Source organism: Crotalus tigris, unplaced genomic scaffold, assembly GCF_016545835.1.
Source record: "Crotalus tigris isolate CLP2741 ecotype Arizona unplaced genomic scaffold, ASM1654583v1 scf7180000021401.42387113347:515327, whole genome shotgun sequence".
Classification (NCBI taxonomy): domain Eukaryota; kingdom Metazoa; phylum Chordata; class Lepidosauria; order Squamata; family Viperidae; genus Crotalus; species Crotalus tigris.
The window spans coordinates 83080-97500 of NW_024098493.1; the positions used below are offsets into that span (position 1 = coordinate 83080).

Genomic DNA, 14421 nt, shown 5'->3' on the forward strand with positions numbered 1-14421 from the left:
GTTAATTTACATTTCAGAGTTGTTAAAGGGAAGGGGAGAAGGAGGAGAAGGTGGAGGACTAGATAAGAGAAGGAGAAGGAGGAGAAGGAGGAGGACTAGATAAGAGAAGGAGAAGGAGAAGGAGGAGAAGGTGGAGGACTAGATAAGAGAAGGAGAAGGAGAAGGAGGAGAAGGTGGAGGACTAGATAAGAGAAGGAGAAGGAGAAGGAGGAGAAGGAGGAGGACTAGAAGGAGAAGGAGAAGGAGGAGAAGGTGGAGGACTAGATAAGAGAAGGAGAAGGAGAAGGAGGAGAAGGTGGAGGACTAGATAAGAGAAGGAGAAGGAGAAGGAGGAGAAGGAGGAGGACTAGATAAGAGAAGAAGGAGGAGGAGGAGAAGGAGGAGGAGGAGGACTAGATGATTTATAAATAAGAGGAGGAGGAGGAGAAGGAGGAGGAGAAGAATTAGATGATTTATAAATAAGAGGAATGGGAAGAGCAACAAAGATGATCAGGGGACTGATAAAACATATCAGGAACGGTGACTGGAATTGGGTATGTCTAGTTCAGGGGTAGGCAACCTGGGCTCTTTTATGACTGGTGGACTTCAACTCCCAGAATTCCTCAGCCATTGTGGGGGAACTATGGGCCCCCTCATGGCTTGTGGACTTCAACTCCCAGGATTCCTCAGCCAGCATGGGGGAACTATGGCCCCCTCATGACTGGTGGACTTCAACTCCCAGAATTCCTCAGCCAGCATGGGGGAACTATGGCCCCTTCACGACTGGTGGACTTCAACTCCCAGAATTCCTGAGCCAGCCTGGCTCAGCTTGGAAACTGCTCCCTTTCTCCTCAGCGTTGCTGGCTCAGGAATTCTGGGAGTTGAGGTCCACGAGTCATAAAAGAGCCGAGGTTGCCTAGCCCTGGCCTAGTTTAATGAAGAGGAGGAGGGGGGACAGGATAGCAGCGTTCCAGTATCTCAGGGGCTGCCCCAAAGAAAAGGGAGTCAAGCTATTCTCCAAAGCCCCTGAAGGCAGGACAAGAAGCAAAGGATGGAAAGTAATGAAGCAGAGAAGCAACCTGGAACTAAGGAGAAACTTCCTGACAGTGAGGACAATTAACCAGTGGAACGACCTGCCTCCAGAAGCAGTGAATGCTCCAACCTTGGAAGTTTTTAAGAAGAGACTGGACAGCCCTTTGTCTGAAATGGGATAGGGTTTCCTGCCTGAGCAGGGGGCTGGACTAGATGACCTCCAAGGTCCCCTCCAACTATCATCATCATCATCATCATTATTATAAAACAAGAAAGTCCAGAAAAAAAGCACCTTTGGGACGCTTGCATCAAGGTACAGCTCAAGTCGTTCCCCATTTTGTTTGACCGCAGAAAAACAGGACCCTTGAATGCTAGAGGTTACCACTTTAATTCAGCCTTTTTGGAAGCTAAAACAGATTTATTTATTTTTTCTTGGCTGTCGTACGTCCAACGGAGCCCATAAAAAAACCCCTAAAAAACACCTCCAAAGTGAAAATGTCACAAATCAGCCCCCCTCCCCGAAGCCTATACAGAACAATGCGTCAGGGCCGTTGTGCGTGTCTCAATTAACTCTGTTCGTAATACTCAATTTCTCTCCAGCAAGGAGCGACTGCTGGGACGAAAAGTGAGGAAGCAAATGAAACATGGCCGGAGGTGAAGAAGAGGATTTTGCTGACCGTTAGAAAAAAAAAAAATGACAATTTGGCTCAACCTAGCAGGAAAGTCTCAAGTGTTAGAACTGTTCGTTAATAACACACACACACACACACACACACATCCAATTTGTCAAGATGAGTCTTAGATGGAGGCACTCAGAAGCAGCTGGAGAGTCCTGAATGCCCCAGTGCTGGTTATTTTTTGGGGGGGAGGGGGCACAGAAGCCTGCCCCCAAAACATATAAAACAGTGGTTCTCAACCTGTGGGTCGGGACCCCATTTGGGGTGGAATGACCATTTCACGGGGGTCGCCAAACAACGCAGTCCGCCATTTCCCCCCCCCCTTTTCCTTAGCTGGGCTACTCCCTTTTATTCTAGTGGCTTTTGAAAGCCAATAGAATAGACTCTCTTGAATAGAGTCTCATTCTATTGGCTTTCAAAAGCCAATAGGAATCGTCCAGGCTGTCTCTGCCCTGCTGAGCCCGCCCAAAATCCCATTCTGCAAACGGTGCTGCACCAGTTGAGTAGTCCTCGACTTACGACCGGTTGGGGGGTGGCGGCATTAAAAAGGTTGAGAACCACTGATATAAAGAATGTTTGCAGGAATTGGGTATGTCTAGTCTAGAGAAAAGAAGAAATAGGGGAGACATGATAGCAATATTCCAGTATCTGAGGGGCTGCCCCAAAGAAGAGGGGGTCACGTTATTCTCCAAAGCACCAGAGGGCAGGACAAGATATAATGGATGGAAACTGACCAAGGAGAGAAGCAATCTGGAATTAAGGAGAAACTTCCTGACAGTGAGGACAATTAACCAGTGGAACTGCTTGCCACCAGAAGTTGTGAGCGGTTCACCACTGGAGGTTTTTAAGAAGAGACTAGACAATCACCTGTCTGAGATGATATAGGTTCTCCTGCTTGAGCAGGGGGCTGGACTAGAAGACCTCCAAGGTGCCTTCCAGCTCTATTCTGAGGTTTATTATTATAAGCTCATCATTGTAAACCCTCTGGAAGATGGGCAGATGGAGACAATCCCTTCTTGCTCTCTGTTTTGCAGTTTAGTGCCTCTTTTCCGTGGCTGGCCTCTCCAGCTGGAAATACAGGCAGTCCTCAACTTACGACCACAACGGAGCCCCACATTTCCGTTGCTAAGCGTGACCGTTGTTAAGTGCGTTTTGATCCGTTTTACGACCTGTCTCTTGACCCAGCGGTTAAGTAAATGACTGCAGCTTTAAGTCTGGCTTCCCCACTGACTTTGTCAGGTCAGGTCGCAAAAGGGGAACACATACACTGCAACAGTCATAAATTTGAGACGGTTGCCTGGGGGGGGGGAACAGGGACTCTGCAACTGTCATAAGTACAAGACAGTTGCCTTTGGGGAAGAAACAAAGTCCAGTTGCCTTTTGTAAAAAAAAAAAAAAAGCACTTTGGGGATAACGGTTAGCATCTGCTAGGAGTCAGATAAGACGGATTTGACTTTAGTACATTTGTAGCTATGTAGGGATTCTAGGCTGATTCCTCTTTTGACACCACCCCCACTCCTCCTCCTCAATTTTGCAATTTAGATGAAAAGGAAAGTCTCTTGCAGATAGGACAAGGGTAAGCTCCCTGTATTTAGGCAAGAAAAATCAAATGTACAGGTATAGTATAGGGGATACTTTGCTCAATAGTAGAAACTGTGAGAGGGATCTCGGAGTCCTAGTGGACCATCCCTTAAATAGGAGCCAGCCGTGGGCTGCAGCTGCCCAAAAGGCCAACACAGTGCTAGGCTGCATTCACAGAGGGAGAGAATCAAGATCAGGTGAAGTGTTAATACCATTTTACAAGGCCTTGGTAAGGCCACACTTGGAATGCTGCAGCCAGTTTTGGTCACCACGATGTAAAAAAGATGCTGAGACTCTAGAAAGAGTGCAGAGAACAAAGATGATCAGGGGACTGGAGGCTAAAGCATACAAGGAAAGGTTGCTGGAATTGGGTATGTCTAGTTTAATGAAAAGAAGGACGAGGGGGGACATGATAGCTGTGTTCCAATATCTCAGGGGCTGCCCCAAAGAAGAGGGAGTCAAGCTATTCTCCAAAGCGCCTGAAGACAGGACAAGCAACCGATGGAAGCTAACCAAGGAGAGAAGCAACCTGGAACTAAGGAGAAACTTCCTGGCTGTTAGAACAATTAACCAGTGGAACAACCTGCCTCCAGAAGCAGCGTGCTCCAACACTGGAAGCTTTTAAGAAGAGATTGGACAGCCCTTTGTCTGAAATGGTGTAGGGTTTCCTGCCTGAGCAGGGGGTTGGACTCGATGACCTCCAAGGTCCCTTCCAACTTTATCATTATTATTATTATGGATCATCACACAGTCAGCCAGATGTTCAGACTGGATTTGGCCTTTTGTCTACCTATCGAGTCCTTACCCAGGACCTGGGATAGGCAGATGTGGATGTTTGATGGTATTACAGATATCGTCGCAGGATGGAAGCAGTTCCTAGGAAGGCCACCTTTTGCAATTGACTGATGGCGAATTTGTTAATGCCAATGAAGGTGTTCAAGTGATGCTCCAGTTGTTTTGGGATTGCACCCAAGGAGCCTATGACTATTGGTACCACCCTTGCTTGCCTTTGCCCCAGTCTTTCTATTTCTGTTTGCAGGTCTTTGTATTTTGTGATCTTCTCCAGTTCTTTCTCATCTATTCTGCTGTCTCCAGGTTATTATTATTTTATTTTATTATATTATTTATTTTATTTTATTATATTATTTTATTTTATTATTTTATTTTATTATATTATTTTATTATTTTATTTTATTTTATTTAATAGGAAGCTACAGAATCCAGGGTTTACGGCTTAAACTTTTCCCGCTTGGACACTTTCACTTCTTGGCGCAATTAAGACTCTCCCGCGCATTACAAAAGTAGAGAATCAGCAGACAGTCCCCTTCTTTCTCTGTTCCCCAACTCAGTTTTACAGTTTTTTTTGCCATTCTTTGCTGACGAATGATCCGTGTATTGTTAAATCTCTGAAGTGAAGTGGCACTTCAGTTCTTTACACAAAAATACAGACACACACTCACCCACCAATGTCTGTTCTCCCCCGTAGCTGAACAGAAGATTGAAAAAAACAAAAAAACCATTTATTCTAGACTCCACATTTAAGCTATTTCAATGCAATGGACAAGGTCTTTTTAAAAATAAATAAATAAATGTGTTTTTGTGTGTGTGTGTGTCTCTCTCTCTCTCTATGTCTATGTATGTGTGTGTGTGATTTATTCCACCCACACACCCCTGCCCCAAGGACAGCTTGTTCAAAAAAAAAAAAAAACCCAAATCCCTCAAACGCTACAATAAAAAAAAGTATTCAACTTCTCAAGTCCCATTATAAAACAGGCACAGAAAAGCCATTCATTTTTTTCTCGTCTTTAAACCTCGCATCTTCGTTCCAGTTACAATTATTCTCTCTCTCTCTCTCTCCCTCCCTCCCTCTCTCTCCCTCCCTCTTTCTCTCTCTCTCCCTCTCTCTCCCTCTCTCCCTCTCTCCCTCACTCTCTCTCTCTCTCTCCCTCTCTCTCTCTCTCTCCCTCCCTCCCTCCCTCTCCCTCCCCCCCTCTCTCTTCCTCTCCCTCTCTCTCTCCCCCTCCCTCCCTCCCTCCCCCTCCCCGCCCCCCCTCTCTCTCTCTCTCTCTCTCTCTCTCTCTCTCTCTCTCTCTCTCTCTCTCTCTCTCTCTCTCTCTCGTATACACACACACACACACACACACACACACACTCCGAAAGTTTTATGGTGAAAACCTGCAAGGATGAAAGAGAGAGAGACAGAGAGAGAGAGAGAGAAAACGAATTTTGCAATTCGCAGAATTCTTACCTTCTGCTTCTCCTGCCCTGTAAGGGTTGTATTTCGGCTTGGGAGCCACAACCGGAGCGAACTTTTTGGGGGTCTGCTGAGTGGAAACGGAAATGCTGGGGGTCCCAAAACTGTGGGTGGTCTCCATCCTTGCAGTGACGTGCCCCAAGGGCTCACTGGAGTTCTTGGGTGGTAGCCATGCTGGGCGAGACATTGCTCAGTTCCTGCAGAAAAAAAAGAGGAATTAAAAGGCATAGAATAGAATAGAATAGAATAGAATAGAATAGAATAGAATAGAATAGAATAGAATAGAATAGAATGTATGGAATGGGATGGGATGGGATAGTATAGGATAGGATAGAACAGAAATACAGAATAGAATAGAAAATATAGAATAGAATAGAATAGAACAAAGAAAGAATAGAATAGAATAGAATAGAATAGAATAGAATAGAATAGAATAGAATAGGATAGGATAGAACAGAAATACAGAATAGAATAGAAAATATAGAATAGAATAGAATAGAACAAAGAAAGAATAGAATAGAATAGAATAGAATAGAATAGAATAGAATAGAATAGAATAGGATAGGATAGAACAGAAATACAGAATAGAATAGAAAATATAGAATAGAATAGAGAAAATGAATAGAATAGAACAAAGAATAGAATAGAATAGAATAGAATCAATAGAGAACAGAATAGAATAGAACAGAAATTAGAATAGAATAGAATAGAATAGAATGAGGAATATAATGTATGGGATAGGATAGGATAGGATAGAACAGAAATACAGAATAGAATAGAATAGAATAGAATAGAATAGAATCAGAGTTGGAAGGGACCTTGGAGGTCATCTAGTCCAACCCCCTGCTCAGGTAGGAAACCCTGTACCATTCCAGACAAATGGTTGCCCAATCTCTTCTTAAAAGCTTCCAGTGTTGGAGCATTTGAAATTTTCAAATTACAAATAGTCCTCAAATTAGAATAGAACAGAACAGGACAGAACAAAACAGAATAGAGCTGGAAGAGACCCTGGAGGTCATCTAGTCCAACCCCCTGCTCTGGCAGGGAACCCTATAACATTCCAGACAAATGGCTGTCCAGTCTCTTCTTAAAAACCTCCACTAATGAAGCAGCCACGACTTCTGGAGGCAAGCGGTTCCACTGATTAATTGTCCTCCCTGTCAGGAGGTTTCTCCTTAATTCCAGGTTGCTTCTCTCCTTGATCAGTTTCCAACCATTGTTTCTAGCCCTGCCCTCTGGTGCTTTGGAGAATAATGTGACCCCCTCTTCTTTGTGGCAGCCCCTCAAATATTGGAACGCTGCTATCATGTCATCCCTGTTTCTTATTTTCTTTAGACCGGCCAAACCCAAGTCCCGCAGTCGTTCTTCGTATATTTTGGTCTCCAGGCCTTGGATCACCTTAGTTGCTCTTCTCTGAATTTTTTCCAAACTCTCAACATCTTTTTTGTGATAGGGTGACCAAAACTGGCTGCCGTATTCCAGGTGTGGCCTCACTAGGGTCTTATAAAGCGGTACTAATACCTCGCCTGATCTTGGAATTACAATTGCTCGTTTAGCCGTCATTCCACATTACCGCAGCAGTAAAAAAAGTGGCCTACGACCTGTCCTCGCGCTAACGACCATCGCAGCACGTATAGGAGTAGTCCTTGGATTTACAACTGTTCATTTAGTCATGTTTTTTTTTCCAGTGCCATTGTTAACTTCAAACGGTCACTAAACAAAAGGACCGGCTGTACATATTTTTTTTTTTTACAAATTTTATTTATAATACAGTTAAAAACAAACAAACATTGGATTTAACGTGACATTCCAGTATATACATTCTTATCAGATTATTCCACTTTTCGGCTGGACATATTTTAACCCTCCCAGCCTAGATCGTTTACTCCCCGTAATTTGGGGGGGGCAGCCCTCACCCCACATTGTGAAAAAGGACAACCTGTTGTGCAGAAACGCACAACCTCGATTGTGCAGAGGAATCAAACAGAGAATTAAATTTCCAGATCTGGCAGACCAAAGGTGTATTTGTGATGGATAACAGACACCCCCTTCCCGCAGCATTTGTTCCCCAGAGAAACGAAAATATTGGCTGAGTTGGAGAGAAGATAAAGCTGTAGTAAGAAAGCTTCTCTGTTCTCAAAAGCCTTGGAAACCTACTTTTTATCGACAGGGGCTGTAATGACCATCAATCACCGCATTGTCAGAAAGGAAAAAAAAAAAAGAAGAAGAAGAGAAAATTTCCTACAGCTAGAGAGAAAAATCCAGACAGCTGTGACTAAATGCGTTTGACAGCATTTGGGCTTGGAGAGCGGGAAAGAAAACGTTATTTTACTCTCTGGATAGCAGCTAGTAAGTAGACGATGACCTAAGGTGCGTCTGCTCCCACCCTTCACCGCCCCCCCCCCACCACAAAGAAAAAGAGAATGGGAAGCTATTCACATCCCGGGGGTTACTCACATCAGAACAGATAAACCTATACCGTTTGTCTGAAATGGTACATACGGTTTCCTGCTGGAGCAGGGGGGTGGACTAGAAGACCTCCACGGTCCCGTCCAGCCCTAGGATTCTATAATTCTATGATCTGAGGACCCCACAGTTCTTTTCTCCTCCTCCTCCTCTTCCTCCTCCTCCTCCACACATACCCCTCTCTTTTAATAATAGTAGTAAAGTTGGAAGGGACCTTGGAGGTCATCTAGTCCAACCCCCTGCTCGGGCAGGAAACCCTACACCATTTCGGACAAATGGCTGTCCAGTCTCTTCTTAAAAACTTCCAGTGTTGGAGCATTTACTGCTTCTGGAGGCAAGCTGTTCCACTGATTAATTTTTCTCACTGTCAGGAAGTTTCTCCTTAGTTCTAGGTTGCTTCTCTCCTTGATTAGTTTCCATCCATTGCTTCTTGTCCTGCTTTCAGGTGCTTTGGAAAATAGCTTAATTCCCTCTTCTTTATGGCAGCCCCTGAGATATTGGAATACTGCTATCATGTCCCCCCTTGTCCTTCTCTTCGTTAAACTAGACATACCCAATTCTCGCAACCGTTCCTTATATGTTTTAGCCTCCAGTCCCCTAATCATCTTTGTTGCTCGTCTCTGTACTCTTTCTAGAGTCTCAACATCTTTTTTACATCGTGGTGACCAAAACTGGATGCAGTATTCCAAGTGTGGCCTTACCAAGGAATTGTAAAGTAGTATTAATACTTCACGTGATCTTGATTCTATCCCTCTGTTCATGCAGCCTAGCACTGTGTTGGCCTTTTTGGCAGCTGCAGCACACTGCTGGCTCCTATTTAAGTGATTGTCTACTAGGACTCCGAGGTCCCTCTCACAGTTACTACTATTGAGCATGGTGCCACCTATGCTGTACTTGTGCATTGGTTTTTCTTGCCTAAATGTAGAACCTTGCTTTTTTCACCATTGAATTTCATTTTGTTAGTTAGTGCCCAGTGTTCAAGTCTGTCCAGATCCTTCTGTATCTTAAGATTGTCTTCTGGAGTGTTGGCTATTCCTGCCAGCTTGGTGTCGTCTGCAAATTTGATGAGTTCCCCATCTATCCCTTCGTCCAAATCGTTGATGAAGATGTTGAAGAGCACTGGGCCCAGAACAGAGCCCTGGGGCACCCCACTACACACTTCCCTCCATATAGATGCACTGATAATATTACTTAGCTTAGTAACGAAATGTCTACAAGAAAACCACCCAGTTCAGAGAGCACCAAAGACCCCACAGTCCTCCTCCTCTTCCTCCTCCTCCTCCTCCCTGCAAACTCCTCTTCCTTCTGGCACTGATGATGTAACCTAGTTGGGCCATGAAATGTCTGCATGAAAACCACCCAGCTCAGAGAGCACCAAGGACCCCTGAGTCTTCTTCCTCTTCCTCCTCCTCCTCCTCTCTGCAAAGCCCCCTCCCTTCTAGCACTGATGATGTAACCTAGTTGGGTCATGTAACGTCTGCATGAAAAGAATCCAGCCCAGGGAGCACCAGCTTAATACAATTGCAACACAAAAACAAGTGTCAGTAGGAGTAACCTGACAAACCTCAAACAGATAAACCACCAATCTGAGGTCTATGGAGGAAGTCCAGGGCTTTCTTGCAAACCACCACCGTAACAAAGTCGCTTAAGATCACGCAAGACACAGCCTGAGTATCTCGTAATAAACACAAAACTGGGGAAGAGAGAGACGTTTAGGTGCCAAAGAAGGAGGAAAAAAAAAGACAGGACAATGAAGCTGCATGGAATCAAGGTGGTGCCTAAGCAGCACATTTATTTTATCTAATTATTCTATTTATAGGTTGCCCAACCCCTAAGCAGTTCTTCAGCAGTAAGCTCTGAATGCCAAGAAGACCACTAACTAAAAGGGCAAAGAACTAGAGCAAAACCAAAGAAGATTTTAATATTATTATTATTATTATTTTAAAAAAAATAATAGAGGAATTTCAATCAATTTTAGTTTGAATAACGCTTCCTTTGACACATCTTTCTAAAACCTATCTCATGGGGGCAGTTATATTTAACATGGGTTCATTTGGATCATTTTTTTAATACTGATAATTTTTAGATTTGCACAGAGAGCAGTCTGTCTGTCTTTCTGTCTATCTAAGTATCTATCTATCTATCTATCTATCTATCTATCTATCTATCTATCTATCTATCTATCATTATATCTATCTATTTATCTGTCTATCTATCTCTATCTATCACTATCTCTATCTATCTATTCACCATCCATTTATAAATCTATCTATCTATAAATCACTCTCTCTATGTAGGTCTTTGGTTATTCGGGTTTTCTCCCGCGCTATATCTATCTATCTATCTATCTATCTATCTATCTATCTATCTATCTATCTATCTATCCATCCATCCATCCATCCATCCATCCATCCATCTATCTATCTATCTATCTCTATCTCTATATCTATCTATCTATCTATCTATCTATCTATCTATCTATCTATCTACCTACCTATAAATCACTATCTATCTATCTATCTATCTATCTATCTATCTATCTATCTATCTCTATCAATCTATCAATAAATCTATATCTATCTTTATCTATGTATTTATGTATCTATGTATCTATCATTATCTATCTATCCATCCATCCATCCATCTATAAATCTATATCTATCTATCTACCAATCTATAAATCACTCTATCTATCTATCAAGGTGGACAAAGAGGAGGTGAAGGGGGAAAAGGGAGGAGGAGGAGGAGGAGGAGGAGGAGGAGGAGGAGGAGGAGAAGGAGAAGAAGAAGAAGAAGAAGAAGAAGAAGAAGAAGGAAGAAGAAGAAGAAGGAGAAGAAGAAGAAGAAGGAGAAGAAGAAGGGGATTTATAAATAACTTTCCCTTCCTTTCTTAACTCAGAGGCGCAACAGTGGGGAAGTTCTGGAAGGGACTCTGCCAGCAGGCCAAATGTTCCCTTTTTCACATTTTCTTGCACAAGATGGGCGAGTCTTTTCCTGCCAGGCTCCTAGCCCCACAGCTTGACTTCCTTGGATGGGCTGAACTGCTCACAAACTTCCCATTGTACAACTCTCTCTGGTGGGCGGGAGGCCTTTGGACCTCAAAACCCACAAATTTCTTTCAGGAAATGCAGGAGCTCTGGAGAAGCCTGCAAGGGGAAGTGGAGGAACCACAACCAAGAGGGCAGCTCTGGACCCCATCTGGGCTCCTTTCGACCCGCCCGCCCTGAGGAAGGTCCTGGGAAGGCCACCCCTGAAATCTCAGCCAGCCTCTTAACGGAAGGACACAGCTGAAAGGGACCTGGGAGGTCTTCTAGTCCAACCCCGTGCCCAAGATCACAGAATCCTAGGGCTGGAAGGGACCTTGGAGGTCTTCAAACCAACCCCCTGGCCAAGATCATAGAATCCTAGGGCTGGAAGGGACCTTGGAGGTCTTCTAGACCAACCCCCTGGCCGAGATCACAGAATCCTAGGGCTGGAAGGGATCTTGGAGGTCTTCTAGACCAGCCCCCTGCCCTAGATCATGGAATCCTAGGGCTGGAAGGACCCTTGGAGGTCTTCTAGTCCATTCCCCTGACCAAGACCATAGAATCCTAGGGATGGAAGGGACCTTGGAGGTCTTCTAGACCAATCCCCTGCCCTAGATCATGGAATACTAGGGCTGGAAGGGATCTTGGAGATCGTCTAGACCAATCCCCTGGCCAAGATCATAGAATCCTAGGGATGGAAGGGCCCTTGGAGGTCTTCTTGTCCAACCCCCTGCGCAAGATCATAGAATGCTAGGGCTGAAAGGGACCTTAGAGGTCTTCTAGTCCAGCCCCTGGCAAAGATCATAGAATAATAGTGCTGGAAGGGACCTTGGAGGTCTTCTAGTCCAGCCCCTGGCAAAGATCATAAAATAATAGGGCTGGAAGGGACCTTGGAGGTCTTCTAGTCCAGCCCCTGATGAAGATCATAGAATAATAGGGCTGGAAGGGACCTTGGAGGTCTTCTAGTCCAGCCCCTGGCAAAGATCATAGAATAATAGGGCTGGAAGGGACCTTGGAGGTCTTCTAGACCAGCCCCTGATGAAAATCATAGAATAATAGGGCTGAAAGGGACCTTGGAGGTCTTCTAGTCCAGCCCCCTGCCCTAGATCATGGAATCCCAGGGCTGGGTGGTCCCTTGGAGGTCATCTAGTCCAACCCGCTGCTCAGGCAGGAATCCCTCTACCATTTCAGACAAATGGCTGTCCAATCTCTTCTTCAAAAGCGTCCACAACCTCTGCAGGGAAGATGCCAAGCTGAGAAACTCCGAAGTTTATTGTTCTTCAAATCTCTTATTTACCTCACGGTGAGGAGAAAAGAATGGTTCATCCCACCTCGGCAAATAATTTTTCAACCGAGGGAAACGTGAGGCTTGAGCTGGGCCAAACTCTCTTTGTTTTTCTTAGCCGCGTACAGATGGCTCAATTTCTCTCTTTGGATCCTCTACACAGCCTTGCAAATAATCAATGTTTTCCTCTCAAAACGGCAAACGGGAGGCACGGTGCCATTTTACAATCGGCGCCGCCAGCTGAAGCTCGCTTAGGGCAGTTCACGGAAACCCAGTTATATTTATAAATGTTCCGGTTTTCTCCTCTCGGCTCAGCTACTAAAACAAGGGATGCACAGCAACAGACGAAGAGGGATGGAGAGGAGGCGAGCATCTGTGGGCTGTGCCCAGTTGGACAAGCCGCACTCAAGGCAGCTGAGGATCACTTGAGAGAAAGGACCATCTGGAGAATGAAGGACGTTGCAGAAGAGGGTTGGTAGCCACCAGAGAGCCTGCTCGGACCAGAATGGCACAACTGAGGGTGCGGCATCAAGCAAGGCTCTCTTGCAATGCTATGTTGCAGAGGATCCAATAACTTTGATCCCCTAGACTTTAGGATAGGAAGGGATGGGAGGGGAGGGGAGGGGATGAAAGGGGAGGGGAGGGGAGGGGAGGGGATGGGATAGGATAGGACAGGATAGGCTAGGACAGGACAGGACAGGATAGGACAGGACTAGGAGAGTAGAGTAAATAGAGTAGAGTAGAATAGAGTAGAGTAGAGTAAAGTAGACTAGGATAGGATAGGATAGGATAGGATAGGATAGGATAGGACAGGACAAGACAGGACAGGACAGGACTAGGAGAATAGAGTAGAATAGGGTAGGGTAGGGTAGGGTAGGGTAGGATAGGATAGGACAGGACTAGGAGAGTAGAGTAGAGTGGAGTGGAGTGGAGAATGGAATGGAATGGAATGGAATAGAATAGAATAGAATAGAATAGAATAGAATAGAATAGAATAGAATAGAATAGAATAGAATAGAATAGAACAAGGAATGGAATGGAATGGAATAGAATAGAATAACAGAGTTGGAAGGGACTTTGGAGGTCTTCTAGTCCAGCCCACTGCTCAGGCAGGAGACCCTAGACCATTTCAGACCAATGGCTGTCCAGTCTCTTCTTGAAAACCTCCAGTGTTGGAACATTCACAACTTCTGGAGGCGGGTTGTTCCACTGGTTCATTGTTCTAACTGTCAGGAAATTTCTTCTTAGTTCTAGGTGGCTTCTCTAGTTCTAGACTATTAGGATTGATCAGCTTCTTCTCAGTTTGAAGAAACCTTTCATTCAAAGGTGCCTCTGTGGATGGTGAGAATTCAGATTCAGAAGGATCTGGACAGACTTGAACACTGGGCACTATCTAGCGAAATGAAATTTGGTGGTGAAAAATGTAAGGTTCTACATTTAGGCAAGAAAAACCAAATGCACAGGTATAGTATAGGGGGTACCTGGCTCAATAGTAGTAACTGTGAGAGGGACCTCGGAGTCCTAGTGGACAATCACTTAAATAGGAGCCAGCCGTGGGCTGCAACTGCCCAAAAGGCCAACACAGTGCAGGACTGTATTAACAGAGGGATAGAATCAAGATCACGTGAAGTATTAATACCACTTTACAAGGCCTTGGTAAGGCCACACCTGGAATCCTGCATCCAGTTTTGGTCACCATGATGTAAAAAAGATGTTGAGACTCTAGAAAGAGTACAGAGAAGGGCAACAAAGATGATTAGGGGACTGGAGGCTAAAGCATATAAGGAACGGTTGCTGGAATTGGATATGTCTAGTTTAATGAAGAGAAGGACGAGGGGGGACACGATAGCAGTTGAGGGGCTGCCCCAAAGAAGAGAGAGTCAAGCTGTTCTCCGAAACACCTGAAGGCAGGACAAGAAACAACGGATGGAAACTAATTAAGAAGTGAAGCAACCTGGAATTAATGTAAATTAATAGAGTCTAATTCTATTGGCTTTCAAAAGCCAATAGGAATTGTCCAGGCTGTCTCTGCCCTGCTGAGCCTGCCAAAAGTCCCATTCTGCAAACGGTGCTGCACCAGTTGAGTAGTCCTTGACTTACGACCGGTTGAGTAGTCCTCGA

The 14421-nt window shown here is 44.7% G+C and overlaps 1 protein-coding gene across 3 annotated transcripts in view; it reads right to left on the minus strand.

Annotated features, from left to right (window-relative positions):
- Positions 1-5437: 5437 nt before the first annotated feature.
- The window catches only part of LOC120296641 (WW domain-binding protein 11-like), a 75037-nt gene continuing 66053 nt past the window's right edge, over positions 5438-14421 (minus strand). The window contains exon 3 of one of the 3 annotated variants that reach the window (XM_039318492.1): positions 5438-5720. In XM_039318492.1, the coding sequence (XP_039174426.1) occupies positions 5714-5720 (7 nt within the window). In that variant the 3' untranslated portion in view covers positions 5438-5713. The remainder of the gene's footprint in view (positions 5721-14421) is intronic. The other 2 variants (XR_005553544.1, XR_005553543.1) reach the window with 2 other exon arrangements.